Source organism: Rhopalosiphum padi, chromosome 3 (assembly GCF_020882245.1).
Source record: "Rhopalosiphum padi isolate XX-2018 chromosome 3, ASM2088224v1, whole genome shotgun sequence".
In the NCBI taxonomy this organism is placed as follows: Eukaryota; Metazoa; Arthropoda; class Insecta; order Hemiptera; family Aphididae; genus Rhopalosiphum; species Rhopalosiphum padi.
In genome coordinates, this window is record NC_083599.1 from 74,186,140 (window position 1) to 74,210,449 (window position 24,310).

Here is a 24,310-nt window from a genome sequence, read left to right on the forward strand (position 1 = left end):
ACTATATTATTGTTAATTACTAAACATCTAAAATGTGTGCATAGGTTCCTATCATCCCCGGGGTTAAATGTAAGTTCTTTGCCTATTGCAAACTATATTATCCTAGGCAATAGATTTTCATGATTTGTAGTGTTTACGGTTTCATATATCATCTTATCTTCTTTTGGGTTTTTTACGGAATTAGATGTTTTACAATGTTTGTTTTTGATTATTAAATATAAAATTATGATTATTACTAAACCTATACTGATGATACTTATTGTTATAATTTTGTACAATTCTTTACCTATTGAACCCATAACGTTACTACTTGTTTTTGTGTATTTTAATTCTTCTAGTGATTTGGAATATTTTATTAGTTTGATTAAATTTTATTTTACTATAGAATTTACCTTTATCTGAAATATTTGAATTATTTAAAATTGTTTTTGTAATGTTTACTTTAGTTTTCAAGTTAATTGAAATGTCTAGTTGTGGGATAAAGTCTTTGTACATTTTTGTAGTTATTTTTCTCTTTGCTATTAATAATGTCCCGTCATCAGTATTGGCTTCCCATTGTTTGTCTAAATTTAAAATGCCTGTGCTGTTTATACTTACTACTATTGTTTTTGAATTATTATTACATTTAATGATAATATTATCCCTAATCGTTACATTTATCCAAGAATTTGTATTGTCTCACCTATGCCGTATACTAAAATTAAAATTAAAATTTTTTAAGTTACACAAATTAGGCAATATAGCGGGCTTTCTAAATATTGTTAGCTCACAAAATTCATCCAAATGATGTAACTGTTGATCATAAGTACATAATAATGTATTCATGATTTCTTTACATTTTGATACTTGTATTTCGCTTAATTCTAAGTTATATAATCTAGATTTATCTATAGCTATATAATCAGACTTTGGAGTTATCATTACATAGTCGTTATCGTATATGTTAACATGTAAAGGTATGTTTTTATATAATATAAATTCATAATTGTTAACTAAAGGTATTTCTATGACGAAAATTAATACATTTTCTATATATACTATGTTAGTTGTAATTAGTCGTAACAATTCTGATATTCCTGTATTATCTAAATCTATTGGTATGCCTTCTCCTGGGTAATTGTGTTTTAATATCTTTTAATTGGTTTTTAAGGGTATTTGTATCTAATATACTGGAGTAAACGAAACCTTGTCGGCCCATATTCATTATATTTAGTAAATTTTCTGTTTCAAATGCGTATTGTGTTAAAATTATATTTATAATGATATTCTTTCTTCTAGTGCTGTTTTAATATTTAAGATATCTATTGCAGCTTTCTCTGCTTGCATTTCATAAGTAGATAACTGTATTTGTCGGCTAAATTAATTTCATTTTTATTTATTTCTAATAGCAATGAGCTTACGTTTGATATAATTGATTGCATAATTTGTATTTGTGCATCAGAAAATTTAGAAACGCGCGAATTTGAAATTGCAAGATCTCTTATTTTACTGTAAAAATATTCTGCGTCAGTGTCGTCACATACACCGAATAGGACGTTAGATACTCTCCCAACTAAATTGATTAGACCTCTCTTGGTACGGTAATTATTTTTTGGTTGATCTATAATTTTCATTACATGTTCTTTGTTACTACTAATTGCTGATAAAAAGTTATATGCTTAGTAATTATATTGGGAACAAAGTTGTTATAAAGAATCTATCTCATGGGATTTGCTCATTTCACAGGACTCTTCAAAATCTTTTATCATGTTACCGATTTTATTGTATTTTTCATTATAGTTTGTAATAGGTTAAGAAGCGCCAGTGAGAATTGTATATGCGTAAATTGTTTATTGTGTGAAAATAGATTCCTGATGGGTTGTATATTGGAATTAGATTAAATGAATTTGCCATCGTTTTTTCCAAAAACAATTCTGAAAATGAGAAGAAAAAAAATGTAAGAAAATTGGAAAAACAAAATGATATAAATAGGGCTTTGAATATTTTAATAAACAAATTTATGAGTAATTATTATATTTGCATTGTGTGTTATGAATTATTGAATTTTAATTTGCAAGTTTTATTTCATTTTTGTGTAATATTATTTCCTTTCTGCCTCGTTGAATTGTTATATTTTTGTTGTTATTTAATTGTATTACATTGTAAGGGCCCACCCATTTTGGTCCTAACTTTCCCTTCTGTTGGTGGTTTTTTACCCATACTTGGTCTCCGACTTTTACATTTACTTGTAGTTCTTTTTTGTCGTACTTTTTCTTTGTTTCTCTTTGTTTTTTAGTATATTATTTCTGGTTAATTTATATGGACGGTTTTTGTGAAAAGGGGATCAAGTCAAAAACAGTAAAATTTCAGTAGACAATAAAAATGTTTCATATTCAAATTTCTTAAAAAAAAAATATTATTTTATTTTTAACTTTGATTTGTAACATGTTTATATCAAACAAAATACTTAAAAAATCATTGTTTAGTCATTTTGATGGACTTGACACTAGTAGCACAAACGCTGTTACATTCTATGGCTTGATACCCTTATGTGCAAAAGGTATCAAGTCATTAATATTGAAAAATGTTTGTGCTATCGGTATCAAGTCAACAAAATTTAATTTAAAAATGATTTATATTATTTGGTAATAAAGTAAGTTGTTTTAATTATATAAATTGACTAAAAAAAATTGTACTTCAAACTTTTATTTTTTTGAAAAATAAGTAAAACAAAATAAAATAATTATATAATATAACATTAAGTTTAAACAATATTATAAAATGTGTTCAAAAATGCCTAAAAGTTAATACTATTATACAGATACTTCTTAATAAAAATGTATTTAATTAATATAATATATAGGTACTTAATTCACCAATAACATAATATTATGTTTAAACAGTATATAAAAGATTTAAAAATAAATAATAATTTTAAACACGAAAAATAAAAACAAATATTAGTTTATTATTAAACTATTTAGTATTAATACTCTTCATCAGATATTATAGGGTAAACAGTCTTGTTGTTTAATTTTAAGTTTTTATAAAAATTATGAAATGTTTCTGGTATAAACTTTAACAATGACATGAGATACTTTTTTTTTCTTCAGTTATAAATAAATCATCATCATATGCTTACATATTTCTTGTAGTATACTATTCCTTTTTTCATTTTTAATATAGCGAATCCACTTAACATCTCTAAACACAAACTTTTCCTTATTTTCGTTAGTTTTTTTTATTTGATAGGTTGTTTTGAACAAACTGTTGAAGTCATAAAACATATCTTTGGTCATTTCTACAACCAAAAATTTATTTTTTCCAGCATATTTAATTAATTGTATCTAATCATACGGGTGATTTATTGAAGAAGGAAATGTTTTCCGAGCTTTTTCGATTTTGGCATGGTCTGAGTCTCCTTCTTGAATGGCCTGATACCATAAACTTATGATCAATTATTTGAATAGTTTCCTGTTGATCCAAGAAAAACAGACATTGCATAAGAATACTGTTTTTATTTTGACCAGGGCAGCAATCACTGTACATAGTGACATGTGTAATATTTTTTGGTAAATTAGATAAATAATTGTACACTCACGAACCAATGTCAAGTATACAGTAAGATAAAATCTTATACGTTACATTAAGCAGGGCAATCCCTCTATAATTGTTGCATATTTGTTTGTCTCCTTTCTTGTGGATGGGATAGACTAAGGCTGTTTTTCATTCCTTTGGTATCTCTTCTTTTTGCCATATTAAACTTATTAAACGATGAATATATTTAACAAGATTATCCGCACCTGTTTTAAGTAGCTCTCCGGTAATTCCATCTTCACCGGGCGACTTGTGGTTTTTTAGGGTTTTTATTTGTTTCGCAATTTCCTCTATCGTAGGTTCGGGATAATCTTCCCCATTCGGTTCTTTATTCTCAAAGAGGAATGGATTAGAGGGTTCTCTACATTTTAGCAGCTGGTCGAAGTATTGAGCCCATTCCTCGACTATGTCGTCTCTATCCGTTAACCAAGTATCATTTTCGTTTCTTAAAAACATTATTTTCGGTTTAAAATCCTTGCTTAAAGAGCTAATCTTGTTGTATAGGTCTCGTGTCCTATGATTTTTATAGTCCTGGTCCGCACTTCTCATTATGTCTTTGATAAATTTTTCGTTTCTCGCATCTTATAATTTTGGTTGCATCTTTTAGTCTTGTTTTATATCTAGAGAATTTTTCTTCATTTTGAATATCCTTTAACCAAACTTCCCTCGCTTGCTTCCTACGTTGTAGGGCTTTTTCGCATATCTGGTTAAACCACGGATTCCTCATAAATCGTCGTTTCCCAATTGTTTTTTTTTTGTCGTTTTGCGGATCACATTTCTTATAGCAGACCATAAGCTTTCGATATCATCATCCTCGTTATCTATAATATGTTCATTATTAAACTCGTTTGATATATTCTTACAGAAATCTTCACAAATTTTAAGGTCACATAGTTTTTGTATATCAAAGAGTTCTGTTTGTTCTTCTTTTCTCTTTTTTGCTTTCTTCAGTTTCACTTTAAGTTTCCCTACAACTAGGAAGTGATCAGATCTACATTCCGCACCGCGGAAGGTCCTTACATCTAGTACACTATTGCTGAATCTCGCATTCACCAATACATGATCAATTTGGTTAATGTATCTGCCATCTGGGGATCTCTAGGTACCTTTATGTATTTCCTTATGTGGAAATGATGTACTTTTTATTTTTAAACCCCTTCCTGTAGCTAATTCGATTAGTCTGAATCCGTTGTTATTTGATAGCTGATGTAAACTATTCGATCCGGTAGTTGCTTTGAAGCACTCTTCTTTACCGATCTTTGCGTTAAAATCCCCTAATAAGATTATAATGCAATGTCTGGGTATTCCCTCTAACGTGGATTCCAACAGTGAATAAAATTCCTCCTTTTCCTCGTCGCTTTTATCTTCAGATGGTGCGTGTGCAAGACAAATGCAATGTTGAATAATTTTCTCTCCACTACGAGAATAGTCAGTCTGGAGTTCACTACTTTGAAATCTTTAATTGCGGATGCTATATTCTTTTTAACGATAAAGCCGGTGCCTCCTTGCCTGCGATTGTCACATTGGCCGAAGAAAATTATCGAGTTCCCTATTTCTGTAGAGCCTTGTCCGCTCCACCTTATTTCTTGTATAGCTAAAATCTCTAACCTATACTTATTAAATTCCTTAACTAATGTTAAGGCTGCTCCTGGTTGATATAAAGTCCGTATATTCCATGTTCCAAAACGTAGAGCCGATTTCCAGTTTTCCAGTCTTGATTCCGTTACTCTCTCCCGAGGCAAAATGTTGGATTCCTGAACAACGGTTTTTTTACTATAGTGGGTTGTTGGCCCACTGATCAACTTATTTCTTTTATATTATATTTAATATTATTTGGACGGTATCAATATGCATTATTTTTAAGGTTTAAAACTTTAAACTATTTATAAATCCACATATTTTGCGTCATAGTCAAAATGAGTTCCACCGACTCTATTTTTTGTTTTGTAGTTTTTTAGAATTACGAGAAAATTGTATCAAATTGCCATCATTACCTTTCAATTGTATATTATTCAAAAGAATATCAGAAATATTAGTTGGTTCAAATACACTATATTGAAGTAAATACAATTATAAATTCAATATATTTACTTACTAATATTTCTTTTATTTTATTTATTACTTTTTATTACATTTATTATATTATCTACTTTTAACAAATATTTTTTTATATTTGCTTAATGTACACGTATATATTCTAAAAATACATGAATTACGTAATTAAAAAATATTATTTTTTAATAATAAATGAAACTAAAATCATATTTTCTAGTTACCAACAAATTTTAATTCAATATTAATCTTCTGTTTTTGTGAATAGCTGTAAATTTATTGACAACAACTGTTATATGTTTACTGTTCTAATATTAAAGCTATCAACATACAATTAATTTTACTGAATGCAAATTTGCTATGCTTAACATTAGTAAGGTGGAAACAATACATGTGAGTATAAAAGTCTTTTAAGCTATAATTAATTTAAGAACCGTCAGGTCCCAATAGAAAAAATGTAGGAGTTTTCATTAATGTGTGTACATCTTTAGGTACATTTACCTAATAAATCCATAAATTGTTTAATACATCCATAATTTTTAAAGTACAATTGGCAGTGTTATGTGATACTTTATAAATTATAATGAATAACTGATGATCATAACTTATTTACAGTTTAACGATATTACGATAACATTTTAGAAAGTATGTTATTAGAAAAACTATTAAATAATTTAATAATATTATTAAATGTTAAAGAATCATTGGCATTGTTTTGTTACAATTAGATTTAGTGAGTTTTCTTTTACACATTCTTTAAAATTGTAAAATGCATTGAAAATAAATGATAATTTTTGAAAAATTTTATTACATGGGTTAAATAAAGTAACATTATTTTTATTTATATAAATGTATTGCCAATTTTTATATCAGGAATAGTAGATAGGTAATAATAATTTAAATTGAAGTATAATTAATTAATGAAAATGCATAAAATTAATAAGTAATAACATGTGAAAAGTTATATCTACTTATTTTTGTATGTTAGGTATCTAAATCTTTAACATTTCATGTCAACAATTTAAATAAATTATAATTGATATTTTGATTAGTGAATTTGTCCTTAAAACGATTTTCCCTGTCTGTTATTTGTTTTATTTTTAAATAAAAATAAAGAGAATCAATATTAAAATATACAACTAATAAATGTTTATGACAACACTTGTATTTTTTTTAAGACAAGCTGGTTGTTTCTAATGTCAACTTAAAAGTAGTTAGTCGTAAAAAAATAATGATTAAATATTGGTAACAAGTAAAAATAAAAAAATTATAATAAAGAGGTAACATCAATTTATCAATAAGCATATTAATCAAATAACAGATTTGTTATATGTGTCATACCAATTTTAAATTTGTTTTGAGTTTTTCATGTATTACATTGTGTATTTAATTTAAATTAATTGTTATACACTTAGAATAAGTTTGGAATAATAATTCATTATATACTTAATATCAAAACATACCTATTATAACACAAAATAATTAGTCATATTGAATTTGCATCAAATATCTATTTTTAACTGTTGTATTGTAGGTACTTATTACTGTATTTAAATAGGTACAAAAGTCACTAATAGAGATATATTTGCTTGGACAATATTGAAAATGTTGAGATAAAATATTTAATTTACAAGAAAGATCGATTGATCTCGTGTTTATGTGTGTACTACATTCACACGTTAATATTTTACATATCATGTATTAGTATTATATATTGTATTATGCTTTATTATTTTGAATGTTTTTGATCTTAGAGTTCAAAATTGACAAGTCTGTACACTATAAGAACCCCTGGCAAGACGTTACTGTCTGTAAGTTCTTAGTGTTTCCAGTTATATTAATAGTTATATTATGGCATAGTGTTTGTGGTGAAAATTAATATAAGCATAAGTTGTAAATAAACATTGTCCATGTATTGTGACTGTTATAAGAATATTTATATCATACAAGTACATAGTAAAGTACCTATATATGAACTAAAGTAGACAATTATGTATAATGTTGAATTTGTAATTAAACAAAGTATAAATATGCATTTATTTATAGTATACAGGGTGATTCTTTTATCATGAACCACTCATTATTTCAAAAAGTATTCATGTATTTGAAAACATTTTTTCACATAATTTCAAGTTGTTAAAAAACAACGTTTTTATTAAAAAATTATATTTTTAAATTTTTTTTATCCTTATATTTTTTAAGTTTTTTTACTTTTTGAATGACAACATAGAGTTTTAGTTTCATATTCCAAAGCTGAATATTTTTTGTGAGTATTTTGATACATAAAAATCGAATTTAGGGCGAGTAGTTTATCAGTTATAAGTATTTAAAGTCTTGATGCGCGAAGTAGTCGAGTGGTACGGGGTTAACTCCGCAAAATGTTTCTCCACTATTCCACTTGTCTAAACTTTAAATACGTAAAACTCATAAACTACTCGCCTTAAATTCGATTTTTATGTATCAAAATACTCAGAAAAATTTTCTGCTTTAAAAAATATAAAAAAAAATATAAGGATAAAAAATATTTAAAAATATAATTTTTTAATAAAAACGTTTTTTTTAACAACTTGAAACTATGTAAAAAATGTTTTTAAAAACATGAATACTTTTTGAAATAATGAGTGGTTCATGATAAAAGAATCACTCTGTATATTAATGAAATAAAAAACAAAACTATACAATTTGTATTTGGGTGGAAATACATTAAAATATTTTATGATATATATAACTTAAAACTGAATACTAAGTGTATAATATAAAATTAGTTTATATTTAAATATTTCAATAGAATGATTGAATGTTTCGTCGGCTTCTTGCCAAAACTCAGTAACGGCAAAATCGTAATTGTTCAGAAAATGACTTTCAATTTTTTCTAAAAGTTAATTTTTGGTCTCAACCCTACAACATCTTTAATTTTTAAGATATTGACATAGTTTTTTTTTAATGAAATCTGCTTATATTACTACATTAAAATATATAAGTTTTTTGTCAAAATGTTTAATGAAACATAGTTTTTATTATCGATAAAGTATTGTATGTAAATAATGTAACCATTAGTGAGTTTTACTGAATAGAAAAAAGATGATTATTATTTGTTTTAGCAGGAAAAAATCGATATTGGTTTAATATTAATTGTTTTTTCATAATAGACATATCCAGCTTATCATTACTAGATTGTACTTATGTCAATTATCAATATGTTTATTTAAAAATGATTTTTTGTTATTATTAACATCAACATTGATATGTTTATCATGAAAAATAAAACAAATTTAATTATTAATAGGAATTTATTTTTATTTTTATTATTATCATAAATATTACAAAAAGAAAATAACAAATTACAACTTATATTATAAAACATAAAAATAAAAATCAGTCTTCATATACCTCTGAATCTGATTCTCCTGGTTCTGGAGCTTTATCTTTTTTAAGAGGAATACTTGGTAAATTTTTAAAAAAATTGTGAAACTTATCTGGTATCACACTTTTGTTACATAGTTTAAGCAAATCCTTTTTCTTTTCATGGCTTATTGGCATCGGTTTTGAATATAAGCAGTTAAGCTCTAAATTACTAAAATTAGTTGATGCAATTCTATTCCTAACATTTTTTTCCCCACATTAATGTATTGATATTCACTAAAATAATCATACTTATATCCAACAATGTAAGGATTATCTTTTTTGTATTCAAAACTTTTAACTTTTAACCAGTTCATAATATTACCTTCTGTGTCTTTTTTTTTATTTTTTATCAATAAAGAAGAGAGTTGTTGTAAGTTTATAAAATCGCTGAATTGCATTTATTTTACTTCATATGGGGGCTTAGATTTATTTTTATTTCGTGTTGATCTTGCAACTTGGAAAATAGTTAGCCAATCTTGAACTGTGTAAATTGGAACATTTTTTTTAGCATTTTCTATTGCGCTGTGCATAGAATCAACCTCCATCATAGAGTGGCCACTCTCCATAAATTTATGCTCTATTTGATCTATGTTTGTTGTTTGAATAATATAAATCATTAAAGCCATAATATTATGATTCCTATTCTGGCCACCACATGAATCTGAATATAGTGTTACATTTTTTACTTCTGGGGATAATGTTTGAATCCACTTCAAAAGACAGGAACCGATTTCTGAACTACCACATTTTCCATTAATTTCAGTCCATGTGTAGCAATATGCATTTTGAGGAGGAGCTACTTCATATAAAGTCAAGTTAAACATATTTAGTTTTCTACTATAATACATTAATGATACATCTGAACATGGTATTTGTAGTGTAGATTGCAAGTCAAAACTGGCAACCACATAGTTACTTGTTATTTTTGATAATGTATTATCAACAGGGCTCAAAATCTTAAAAATATGCGCATACATATGCACCAAAAAATATCAAAATATGCGCTTTAATATGCATTTATTTTTAATTAAAAAATACATACTTATTCAAATTTAATTAAAAAAAAAAACATAGGGTAGAGTTGCCTACGTTGGACCACTTTGGACATTTATGAGTATTACAGCTAACAATTTAAAATAATAAGTATTTAACTGCACTAAGATGATAGCTAAACATGTAAACAACATTTTGGCATGGTTGGTTTTTTTTTTAATGTTTCTCATATCTTGTCCATATACACTCCTAATATTTAATTATACATTTTGTTCATAAATAAATTAGAAATAATTAAATCAAATTATCTCTTTTGGAATATGTAAAAATATACATATATTATATTTATTAATAAAAACAGATACTTTTATAAACAAACAAATTTTTAAAATAATAAAATAATAAGTACAATTTAAAAGTTATCAGTCATACCATACTGACTAGTAATTTTTATAAAATAAACAACATTTTTATACCTTCTTGGTTAAATTTTAAAAATAAACAACATTTTTAGAATAATATAATAAAAAACAATTTTAGAATAATAAAATAATAAGTACAATTTAAAAGTTATGAGTCATACCATACTGACAAGTAATTTTTATAAAATAAACAACATTTTTAGAATAATATAATAAAAAACAATTTAAAAGTTATCAGTCACTACTTTACTGACTAGTTTAAAATCAATCATTTTACAAAATTAATATTTTCAGTCTTAAGTTATAATTAAGTCTTTATACCTAATAAATTTAAAATATAGGTAATCATGGTCTTTATTTAATTTTAAATATTGAATCTGTAGTAATTTTTACTGGTCACTTTTTTCAGTACACCAATGACACTCTTCAAATGTGTCACCACGATTCAATCCTAAACACTCTTCATGAAACCATATTGAACATTTTTTGCACATGACCATATCAATTATTTTTTCTTCCTGACAGAGAGGACAGTACCAACTAACATTACCAACATTTTTTGATGTAGATGGTATATTTTTCAATTTTTTCTTTTTATGTTGACTTCCTTGTTCATTCAGTATCTTTTTCTTTTCTAATTCCTTAGATTTTTCAATTTTTTTATTTTTGGTTTTAACACCATCAATTTTTGCTGCAGAAAAAAGTTTTTTTTTTGGTGGTCCTTTTTTTATTGTTTGCTGTGCTCTTCTGCTTTCTAGTAAGTTTTTATAGGGACTGCTTGTTAAAACCAGAGCCGGATTAATAAAATGAGTGGTCCTGGGCTAACATATTTTTAGGGGCCCTAATTTTAAAAATACATTTCCCCTTAAACAATATACCCTAACTTAGAATTAATATATCTAATTCCCAACATCTCCCTGAGTTCCTGGAATCTTGGTCGTGGAGTTGGCTTAGTCAATATGTCAGCTAACTGCTCCTTGCTTGGCACATATTCTAGAGAAAACATCCCTTCACTGAACTTCTCACGAATGTAATGATAGCGTACATCGATGTGTTTTGTTCGCTTATGGTATTCTGGATTTTTCACTAGTTTGATAGCGCTTTGGTTGTCTGCATACAAAACAGGTGTATCTCCCTGTGGCTCCAGAAGATCACTGATAAGTAGCGTCAACCAAGTGAGTTCCTGTATAGATTGGCTCAGCGCTATGTATTCTGCCTCAGTAGTCGAAAGTGCTACCGATTTTTGCCTTTGTGAACACCATGCTACGATTCCATCTTCCATTATGAAAATGAATCCTGAAGTTGATCGTCTCGTTATTGTATCACCAGCATAGTCTGCATCACTATATCCACGCAACTTTGGTGTTACACTAGAATCATAAATTAAACCATAATTAAACGTTCCCTTTAAATATTTAAATATGCGTTTCACCGCATTCCAATGAATTGTCAGAGGCTTTTCTAGATAACGACTGACAAGGTTTACTGCAAACGTTATATCGGGCCTTGTTATTTGGCTTAGATACAACAAACTTCCAACTGCTTCTCTGTATGGAACTTCCCCTGCTTCCAATGATCCTGACAGATTTGGATCTAATGATTGTTGTGGATCTGTGGGAATATGCAAGACTTTGGTTTCTTCCATATTGAACCTCTCTAAAATGCGCTTGCAATATGAAGATTGGTGTACGAAAATTGAACCATCAGGTCTCTGATCAATTTCAATACCCAAGAAATGATCAAGTTCACCTTCCTTCGTCTCGAAGTTGTCCTTTAGATACTTCACCATTATGTCCACCAGCTGGTTATTTGTTGCCGCGATTAGCCCATCGTCTACAAAAATAGCGACAATTAATAATTGATTGTTTTTATTACTTACGAATACACAAGGATCTGCTTCTTTTAGGTCAAAGTTCATCAGCATATTTTTGAACTTTTTGTTCCAGCACCTGGGCGCCTGTTTCAACCCATATAGGCTCCGTTGAAGTTTGCATACTAAATGTGTTCCATCTTCGTAACCTTTTGGCTGTTTCATATAAATGTCTTCTTCAAGATCTCCATATAAGAATGCTGTTTTAATGTCAAATTGTCTGAGTACTAATTTTCTGGCTGCTGCTATCGCAAGTATTACTCGAATAGAATCATATTTCACTACTGGGCTGAATGTTTCTTGAAAATCTATTCCATGAACTTGCGCACATCCCTTTATCACTAACCTTGCTTTGTACCGATCGACATCTCCGTTCGCTTTGTATTTAGTATTGTATACCCAACCATTATTGATAGGTTTTTTATTCTGAGGCAAGACCACAAGTGTCCATGTTTCATTCTTATTTAATGACAACATTTCATCGTTCATTGCTGCCTTCCAATTATCTGAATTGTCACCTGTCATAGCGTCTTCGAATGTAACTGGATCATTACATGCTGAAAATAACGCATCTTTATATCTGATAGGTTTATTGAGCTTTCCTCTGTCTCTGAGTGTCATTCTTGTTTGCTCTTCAACTCCTATTGTTATCTGTTCATCATCATCCAACTTTTCTTCGTCGTCGTTGTTGTCTTCCTCATCTCCAGCTTCTCCTTCCAAATTTATTTCTTCCTCTTCTTCTTTATTTATGATTTTTACTTGTGTAGCTGTAGATGGACTTGTTGACTCTTTGAATATTACATCTCTGCTTATTGAAATTTCTCTTCCATCAAAGCATATACGATATCCTTTGGTTTCTTCTGAGTATCCAACGAATATACCTTTTCTACCCTTTTGATCCCATTTTCTTCGTTTTTCTTTTGGTATATGTGCATATACTTCGGTACCAAAAATTTTCAGATGCTTTATATCGGGTGTTTTATTGAACCATAATTCATAAGGTGTTTTTCCTTCTTGACCTGTGTTACCTGTACGATTTATTGTATACACGACTGTATTCACTGCTTCTGCCCAAAGTGTCTTAGATAAATTTTTGCTATATAACATAGTTCTGGCCGCTTCTACAATTGTTCGCATTGATCTTTCCGCCTTGCCATTTTGCTGGGGCGTGTATGGTACACTCGTCTCATGTTTTATTCCTAATTTATCCAATAAGGCTTTTACTTCAGTATTTTTATATTCCAGACCACAATCACTTCTTAAAGTAATTACTGAAATATTTAACTGATTTTTGACTGTATTCAAAAATAATTCAAATTTATTTTTAACTTCTGATTTTTGGCTCATAAAATACACATACGTATAGTTAGAAAAATCATCCTTGAATATAACAAAATACCGTTTACCTCCAAGTGAGTTTTCTTCCATGGGGCCACATACATCACTGTGAATTAACTGACCTGGCTTTGTAGTTTTAGTTTTACTTAATGTGAATGGCTCTCTGTGTTGTTTACCATAAATGCAAGCTTCACAGAAAAATTTGTTTTTCGTTTCTATGAATGGAATCCGCTTATATTTCAAGTAGTTCCGAACATATTGAACATTCTGATGACTTAATATTTCATGCCACTGTAGTAACGTGAGATTTTTAACTGCAACATTTGCTTGATCAGCCGGTTGTAATAATGGTCTTGTTCTCAGAACCATTGAAAACATTTTAGTCTCACGAACTCCAATAGCAACTATACGATTGTTTTTTTTAAATATACATCCGTCACTGTCTGTCATCATTTTTATGCCTTTATCAAGACATGCTCCACACGAAAACAAATTTACCTTCAGATCAGGTACATGTAAAACGTTTGACAAATGACTGTCAACCCATTTATCGCCGATTCTCGCTTGTACATTTATATTACCTTTACCAATAGCCATAATATGTTTACCATCACCGATACGTACTGGTAACTGCACTTCAAATGACTCATAGTTACTGAACCATTCTCTTCTGCTGGTCATATGATCGCTAGCGCCTGAATCCACATACCATTTTTCCGACTCGTTGATTTCGATGTCCTTTGATTGTACACCAACCATCGCATTTCCTGAGTTGCTCTTATTTTTTTCTTTTTGTTCTTTTAAGAAAATCCGGCATTCACGTTTCCAATGCCCTGGTTTTTTACAATGATTACACTTGCCTGGTTTTTTATCATTGTTCCATTGACTTTCAGAATTGCCAATTTTCGTATGTTTTTCTTTATTTGTTCCATAGGATTTCTTTGCCGAAAATGCACTACTACTTGCAGTATATCTCTGAGTATCATAACCTTGAGTTTGCCTTGTTTCCTCTACCATGAGTCTAGATGACAAATTTTACAATGTTTTGTCCACATTTGGTATCGAATCCCATGCACTGTAGAAATGTTTGTAATTTTCTGGCAAAGTCATTAGTATCTTAGTCATAAGCATTGAGTTGGATATTGGTTCACCTAACTGCTTTAATTTTCTACTAAGACTCTCCAATTTCGAAATATGAATCGCCATATTGTCATCTGGGTCTTTAACATAGCTGTAGAACTTTTGTTGAATCAATGTTACACTCGAGTCCGACTTTTGTTCATATACACTAAGCAACTTGTCCCACATTTCCTTAGCCGTGTCACAATTCATTATGTACTGCAGTGGTTGTTCATCCACTGACGTGACTATATACTTTTGAGCCTTGTTGTCCGCTTTTTTATATATTGAATAATCTACACCATACCTTTTTCTTGCATCTTCTTCAGTTTCTGAACTTGATTTGTTAAGAACAGGTTTTTTCGAATTTCCGGTCACAACATCAAATATATCGGCTGCAGTCATTATGACTTTTATTTGGAATTTCCATGTCTCCCAATTTTCATTACCTGTTAGTTTATTTATTTTTATAGATTCGTTTTCCATAATAACGAATTATCTGTACACTGTCTGTACACTATAAATGTAATAATAACAAACACAGTTTCTGCGCTTCACACGATCGATGCACTAACACTGCACTGCACTATACTTCACGAATTATTATTGCTGTACACTGTCTGTACACAAACACGCGATTCGTAAATAAATAATTATAGTATCAAACATACACGACTCTATTATAATTACCGTACTACTGGGCCCATAACCTGTTAAAATACACCAGATATACAGAAGCTAAAGGTAAATAATAATAAGATCGGATATATGTAATAATATAATAATATGTATAATTGAAACGAATAACTATAGTGCTCCGAGGCGTAATATAAAACAACGATTGATTGTCCTACAGACTACTACATAGAGAGAATATGCTAGTTATACAAAATGCTTATTCAGCGTCTGCCGAACTACAGTGTGAATAATTTTACTTATAATCTACATACTATAGGGTGTGTTGTTTACATTCAACAGATTTTTCTTTTTCTTTAATTTAAAATACATATTATTATTAGTTTAAAAATCACAATTAATAAAATAATTTAATATTTAAATTGTTATTTTTCTATATTATAATATTATTAGGTAATAGGTATACTTAATAATATAATTTTATATTTTAAAATAATTTTAATGATAGGTACTTACTTGTATCCTCAGGAGGTTTGATTCCAACACCTTTTAGTAACTTTAATGTACGACTTTTAAACATTGTTACACAAAAACTCAATAATGTAAATAATTATTAATATTTTGTAATATAAGATAATAATCATGAAAGAAATGAAATATGAAATATTACACTAATACAAATTAAAATACACTAATAAAAGTAGATAACAAATAATAAACAAAACAATATTATTATTTAAATGCAAACCAAATTAAATACTGATAAAATAATTTATAAATAGAATGGTAATAATAATAAGATTATTTATGTTATTGTTAGTTTATCATAATAGTATATGGGAAGTATTTACAGTTTTACCACTTATGTGATTTTTCATTTTTATTTTGACCGATAGTGAATTTTGGCCTACAATATTTTATTATTCTTGTTTATGTTAAAACTCACTAAACCATTAATGACTTTTACCTCTTTATATTAACGTTCTTATCCGTTAGTGATAATTAGAAATTGTAAGTTTGCGGCAAGTTAAAACAGGAAATTCACTTAACACGACTCTTGCAAATCGTTAGAAAATAATGTTTTCCACTAGATAGCGCCATTATCTCAAAATAGTAAAATTTGCCTTTATCAAGTTTTGGCAAGAAGCTGACGGTTTGTAAATTTCAATTTTTATATATTGATGTATTACGTATATTTTAACAGAACTGTAGAATATTTTTAAGAAAAATACAACTCATTTAATAAAATAATAATTTTTATCAAACTAAAACTTAACAAATTATTTCTGTGTGACTATATCTCTATACAATTATTAATGACATTATACGGGTTAAATAACAATAATTAAGGAGATCAATAAAATACAATAAAAACAAAATTGTCATATGGTAAATGAAATCTAGTTCTAGTGTTTCTATCTAAGCTTAAAAAGTTTAGAAATTTTTAAATAATCATAGAGATAAAAATGCATTACTAAAAATTCTCACTTTTGATTCTGTTACTACTGATAATGACCAAGATATTGTTAACCCTTTTGCATCTTATTTCACTAGGGACTACTGTATTCTACCAATTCTACTCATACTAATTTTCTTAACAATAATTTTAATGATAATATTAAAAACTCAACCTTTTTGTTTTATTAATTAGAAATTACTGAAGTAAATGTATTAAATTTAATCTCCAATTTACCTCATTATATGAAGTAATGACCTGATGATATGATTCCTATTTTTCTTTACAATTGAAGACCTCGGGGCAATAACCAGACATGTCCTTTTTTTATTTTTATTCAGAAAACAAAAAAAACCTTATAAACTCAAAAAAAAAGTTTAGAATTTTAAAAAAAATGGTACATTTAAGTTTTAGGGTACATACAACTTATGCACTTATAGATAATGCTTAACTTTTAATAATAATTTAAGGAAGCAATAAAAACTTGTTTGGACATATCTTGTTGTTGCACTGTAATTTAATATTTTTTGATGTGTCTTGTTGTTGCACCGTAATGTTAAATATGGTTTGGACATATCTTGTTGTTACACCGTTATTTATTATCATACATTAATTTTTTTTTTTTTTTTATTAAAATTAAAATGTTTTAGCATATTGTACATGCTATTACAAGTTTGTTAACAGTTTTTAATTAATGACAAATTACGAAATACTAATATTATTTGTTAGTGTTATAGTGATATGAAGTATACATGCAAATGTTAGTTTAAGTTTATTTTTAATGGTAAATTAAATTAAATTTGGTCTTCGTCTTCGCTTGATTGTGATAGGAGAACATCTTGGGGTAGCCGTGGTTTTAGACGCCGATTTTTTGTTTTTGTTCCCAGGTTGTAGAAGCGCGCGCCATCGGATGTCTTGAGGTTTGCGTGAAAGTTTTTATATTGTATTTTTATCCAGTCTTGGAGAAGAGGAATTCCTGTGTCATTATGAATTTGCTTATTTCTCATAAACCATGGGGCTTTGAGACATATTTTAAGAAATTTGTTTTGAAGAATTTGGATTTTTTTGATTTTTGTAGGGGAAGCTGCCGCCCATGTTGGGCAGGCATAAGTGACTAATGGCCGGATTATTGAGGTGTATAGTAAGATGGACGATTTCATTTGGAGGGTTGATTTGAAGTTAACTAGAGGATAAAGGGTGTTCATTCTTGCATAGCCTTGGGTGAGTTTTTTGTTTATATGAATTTTCCATGTTAATTTTTCGTCTAAGAATACTCCAAGGTACTTGACGGAGTCATCTTTCTTGTTCCATTGTATTGGTTTGTTGTCAATATAAATGAGTTGGGGATCTTCGTATCGTTTTAAAGAAAATATTTTTGCTGCGCTTTTTGTTGGGTTGAGGTTTAGTTTCCATGTTTTGAACCAGGAGGTCACTGTGGTTAGGGCTGTTTGAAGATTTTGAATTGAAGATTCTAGGGAGTCGCTTTGGGTTATAATTGTTGTATCATCCGCAAACATTGCCAGCTGTGAGTTAGTAGGAGTTGGTATGTCATGGCAGTAGATGTTGAATAAGGTTGGACCTAGAACTGAGCCTTGGGGGACTCCTGCTTGTATTTTTTGAGGTTGAGAGAGTTGTGTTCCAATTCTAACTTGGAACGTTCGATCCGATATGAAGGATATTATGGTTTTTAATAAATATTTGGGAAGAGCTAGAGAATTCAATTTTTGTTCAAGTCCATGGTGCCATACTTTGTCGAAGGCTTGCGTTACATCGAGGAAGACAGCTGTTGTATATTGTTTGTTTTCAAAGCCACTTACAATTATCTCCGAGATTCGTTGAATTTGATGGCATGTTGAGTGGTGCGTTTTGAATCCAAATTGATGTTTCGGCGCAGTATCAGAATTATTTAGGAGAGCCACTACTCAGATATGATTTCTGCCCACTTGAATGGTGGAAATCTCACGAAAAGAAATATCCATTAATCGCTCAAATAGCAAAAAAATATCTATGTATACCAGCAACGTCGGTTAGCTCGGAACGTTGTTTCTCTACTGCTGGAAATGTCGTCACACCTAAAAGAAGCTGTTTATCAACAGAAAATGTTAACTTATTAGTATTTTTGTACCAAAACCGTCAATTATTGTAGAGATATATTTTGTTAATTATTTATACTTGTAACTATTTTTGTTTTTCCTTTTTGTATCGAGAATTTTGTTTTCTTATTCACCGTTAAACATATTATTATTTATATATTTATTAGGTTATTTAAAATGCTATAAAAATTAATATTTTTTTGATTTATATACTGTGTGAAATCATCGAGCATATTGTCATATTTAATTATTTCCTTAACATTTTTATTAATGTTGTATGTAAACTGTATTATTATTTATTACTTAAAAAAACTTTATTTATTAAAATCAGATTAAAAATGAATAAAACAATCATATAGACCGGTAATGGAATTTTTTTTCGAAATTTTGCATGATAAATTATTTCTACAATCCACTATTTGGAAGTATTTACATTGAAAAGTAATGAAAATTTCTCCTAAGATATTGTCCGCTGTTAGAAGGTATCCATTAAGGTAAATTTTACTGTAATTATATTATGTACAAATATTAATGCAAACACACGAATACACGGACTGAAACAAATACACGAATACACGGACTGAAGCAAATACACGGGTACACGGATTTCAATATTCATTTACCCGTGTATTTTATTTACACGGACTTTAACACCGTTTTGTTAAAAACACGGGTATCCGTGTTTTTAAATACATGTGAAATAGGGACCTCTAATTTAGAGAATAGTATAATAATATAGTATTATAATCAATAAACACAATATTCAAATTATATCACACCGAGTCAGTCTTTTGATTAGGCATAATATGAGAATAAAAAATAACAATCAAAATTTATAAAAATGGAATAATAATATAGTATTATAAGTACTTAATAAACAAAATATTCAAAATGTTTATTAATGTGTCAGTCTTTTGACTAGGTTAATATTTTAAACAAAAAAAAATCAACATATATCAATTTACATTAAAATATTAACTAGGTTGAACTTTAATCTTCTTCAGAGTCTATGACATCATTGTCAGTCATTGATGTAAGTGCCATGTAATACCACATATATTGAGGAGACACATACTTGGAACTTAGGTCTCTTACATCCTTTAATTTGGCTAGTTTTAATCCTAATGGCCACATTGTACATTTTGTATGAAGGTGGTGGAAGACTTAATATTTTTGTGCTTGGCTTTTGAAGTATAAAATTTTCTTTGGCTGTTGAATGAACTGATATACTGACATTTAACCCTTGTTTTGTATACTCCATGAACCGATATGATAAAATAGAAAATGTTACTTTATTTCTATTAGTAACAATTTTTTTAAACAGTTGTTTGAAATGTTCTGCAAAATTTAATATCATATCTTGCTTTACATCAATTACTGAAAATGTTTTACAAGTGTTTTTAACAAGTTCTCGGTAAGTGTCAGGTAAAAATGCATGTTCAAGTTTTTATTTTGAGAACTACAGTTGTCAGTGAAAATGTAAACTGTATCCACTAAATTATCCATTATCTCAGATAAATAATGGTGGAGAAAACTAATAACTTCATTTTGACCTTTCCTAGCAGTCGCTTCGTCATATAAAAAAAAATATGTCATACCTGTTCTTCCTGAGCTAATACATAGGTTATAAACCCATAGCTGTCTTTTATAAAAAACGTCCCCACAAGGAACATGGGGTAGTGGTAAATTTTGTTGGAAATCAAAAGCAAGTACTTCTAATTTACTAGACTCTTCTTTTGTTTCTAATGTTTTTTGTTTGATATCCGAATAAAAAACCTCAGCTTTCATTAAATGGAGTTTTTTTCAGTTTCAAAATTTGTTTTAGCTACTTCGTCGACTGATGTTGTTATACAATTTTGCAAACGGTCACATGTCTGACATGTATCAGAGCGAGGATACCCAAATGACAAGTTGTAGTTTGTTAAAAAGTGTTTACGATACAAATCATATGAAACAATTGGTTTTACCCCTTCAATTTTATCTTGAATACATTTCCAAGTATATTCCAGGTTCATATTTAAGCATATATAGCTCATAAATTTTAGTTATATTTAAATCTGGTGATAAATATTTGACATTTTCATTTTTACTACGACTATAATGTGACTGTCGTGCAGGAAAACTTTCAATATGTGATTCAATTTGAAACATGACTATATCAGATTTTTTATTGCTTCTATTATTATGTTTTCCACGTTTATCTACTGGGGAAGGAACATTATTTTGCATTAATTTTACTATTCGTTCTACTCTACTTTTTCCAATTCCAAGTATTGAACAAAATGCTTTTTTGCACACACATTTTTCCACATTACCAATCCGAAATTTATAAAAGCAAGATATTTTTTTTGATTTGCTATTTTTTCTGGGCCTATTTCTACTAATTGCTTGAAGTTTGATTAACCCAAATATGTATGTGTCTTGTTTTTCTTTATGGCCAATTTTATTAAAATTTTCTAAAATCATATCCCTCTCTGAACTGTTCACTTTGGTAAAACATTTGCTTCTGCATTTACAATCAGGATCCATAGATCTGGGCATTACATGTTTACCACGTATACTAGTATGTTCAAGCCCTAGTGCTCTACTATTTTTTGAACTATTACGTTTCCAAGTTTCTTTTTTTTGTATTTTTTTCTTACCTTTGGGCTTATGTACCTCATCTTCTTCTGTTGAATCATCAATCACTTGAACACTGCCAACATTTGCACTGCCAATATTTTCATCAAAGTCAGTATCATATGCTAAAATATTATCCGCGGGAGTTGATTGTTTGTTGAAGTAATTATATTTTTCATACTCAAAGTTATCCTCGAAATCCGACACTTCAATAGGAGAATTCGGATTGCCATAGTCTGGATCATTATAGAAATCATCTATACTAGAACCACTTATACTTGAAATACTCATTACGTAAGGTATAATTTATTAAATTTAAATTCACTTTTATTAATTAATAAATAACATAAACATTAAAATATAACAACATGACTAGTAACTACAAACTACTGTTATATAGTTAGTAATTTATTATTTTTTAAACTACATACCTATTAATATGAATACAGAATTACAGAATAATGTCGTTGATTTTCATTATCAAACTATCAAAGCGGTATCTAATAGCTACTATCTATAATCATTAATTTATTGATAAACACGTTGTTTTACAGTGTTACCATCATTTGGAGCAACAACCAGACTTGTCCGGACATATCTTGTTGTTGCACCAAAAAAACAACAAGACAAGTCCATTTATATTATAACTCCATATATAACAGTCGGACATATCCGATTGTTGCACCAATCGATTCAGTTTTTTTTCCCTATTTTATTACGTGAAAATGTGATTTTGACCAAAACATGGACATGTCTCGTTGTTGCCCCAAGGTCTTCAATTATAAATTAATTTTAACAGCAATTTTAACTTAAATACCTCATTTAATAATGGTACTTTTCCTGAGTTCTGAAAACTTGTGTTGTTTCTCCCGTCTTTAAGAAATGTGACCCTTCTTTAATTTCAAATTACCGTCCAATTTCTAAATTATCTATTATCCTTAAACTATTTTTTAATTTAATTTAATTTAAAGCTTTAAAAGAAAATTGACTCTTTATATATACCAGTTAATTTGAAATCATTTGTGTTAAGATCTTCTGTATAGTTTTTAGAATTACGAAGTAATAACTAATAGATTAATTTTTGTAAACATAGATCATTACCAAATTGTTTCATATCAACTGACTTCAGTAAGGCTGCAATAAATATGTTACATAATTTATATTAATCACTTAAAGGGAAACTATAATTTATAGCACTAATGGAACGGCAAGAAGAGTGAGGACTTCATGAGTTATTTACTTCAACGTATAAAAAATATGGTAGTACGAATTACAATGTTATTATGATACAAAGCGATTTTATCTTTCCATAAATCCCCTGGATAAAATGGATTAAGAGGACGTGTCACCTGTAATAATACGGTTAACGTTTTATAACGGACTAACTTTATTGAAAAACATACCAAGACTTGTTAGGTTATGTTATCATTACAATGTTGTCATATCATATCATTACATCTCTCCCCTGCTACATAAATAAATAATAATTTTAAGTATTCCAGACATACTAAAAAATACTTATTAAATAAAGAAAAGTATAACAATCTTATATGTAAAAATTAGACAAGAAACAGGATGAGAAACATCTTAATAATGATATGTACCGGCGCGTTAATTACGTGGGTGGAAGAGAGTCAGGACGTTGCGAAAGAATTAGACAAGAAAACGATTAAAATAATAGGTTATAAGATAGGTTTATTACTTTAGAACTACGATTTACTTTATAAACTTATAGAGATGCTTAATTTAATACATAGAGTTTCTGCTTGTAAATAAATAAATGTCTTATTGCGTATAAAGAATCACATTTATTTACTGATACATGTTCTCATAGGCGTAGGGTGATCAAATATATCGGGGGGGCTGCAAAAATAATAATACTTAATAAGAAAAAAAAAACACTAAACTAAATGAAAATAAGACATTTATTTGTTTTCAACTATAATTCCAAGCGTCTATTAGTTTTTGAATAGATATTTAATATATCATTAAAATCAATATTATTTGAAATATCTCTTTCAATATTTAGTATTGCCAGTGAGGAAAAACGGTCTTGAGTCATAGTTGACCGTATATATGTGTTGATACGTCTCATTGTCGAAAATGACCTCTCACATGATGCTGAAGAAATTGGTAAGGTCAGAGCTAAATTTAAAAGTTTATATACATTAGGAAAAGTTGAAATAGTTATATTTTTTTTGAATAAATTTATTTGATTTTTTTGTTCAGGTCCCGGTTCAGGTTTATTATTATAGTTTTGAATACAGTTTTTGGCAACCATCATTTCAGCTTGAAGTGAATTCAAATCAACTTTCAGTAAATCCTATATTAATTAGAACACATTATTAATACAACTTTAAGTAATAAGACAGTTAGTTAGTACTTTCATGCTTCAGTTATGGGTTACATTAGTTTTATAAGTTTTCACTTAAGTTGATTTATTTATTTACATTTAACATACCTTATATTGTTGAATAAAAAATGAACTTTTTTCATAGTCCAGATTGAAAAAGTGATCAATAGAAATTGCCAAATTCAAACTCTCCGCAGAAAATCTTGTCTTTAGATTATTTACAACCTCGTCTATTATTGGATAGTAAGCATGTACTTTCCAGTAATCAATTAAATTAGTTTCATTATTAGAGTCCTCGTGTTCAGCTGCAGTTGTTGTAGTTACAACAAAATTTTTCAGAAATTCAGGCTCTGTTCTTTTCCGTTTAGATACTATTAA

At 28.5% G+C, this 24,310-nt stretch overlaps 1 protein-coding gene across 1 annotated transcript; it reads right to left on the minus strand.

Annotated features, from left to right (window-relative positions):
* Positions 1-3,705: 3,705 nt before the first annotated feature.
* Positions 3,706-4,125, minus strand: LOC132925646 (uncharacterized). Its single transcript, XM_060990020.1, has one exon. The coding sequence runs from the start codon at positions 4,123-4,125 to the stop codon at positions 3,706-3,708; it is 420 nt and encodes a 139-aa protein (XP_060846003.1).
* Positions 4,126-24,310: the final 20,185 nt, after the last annotated feature.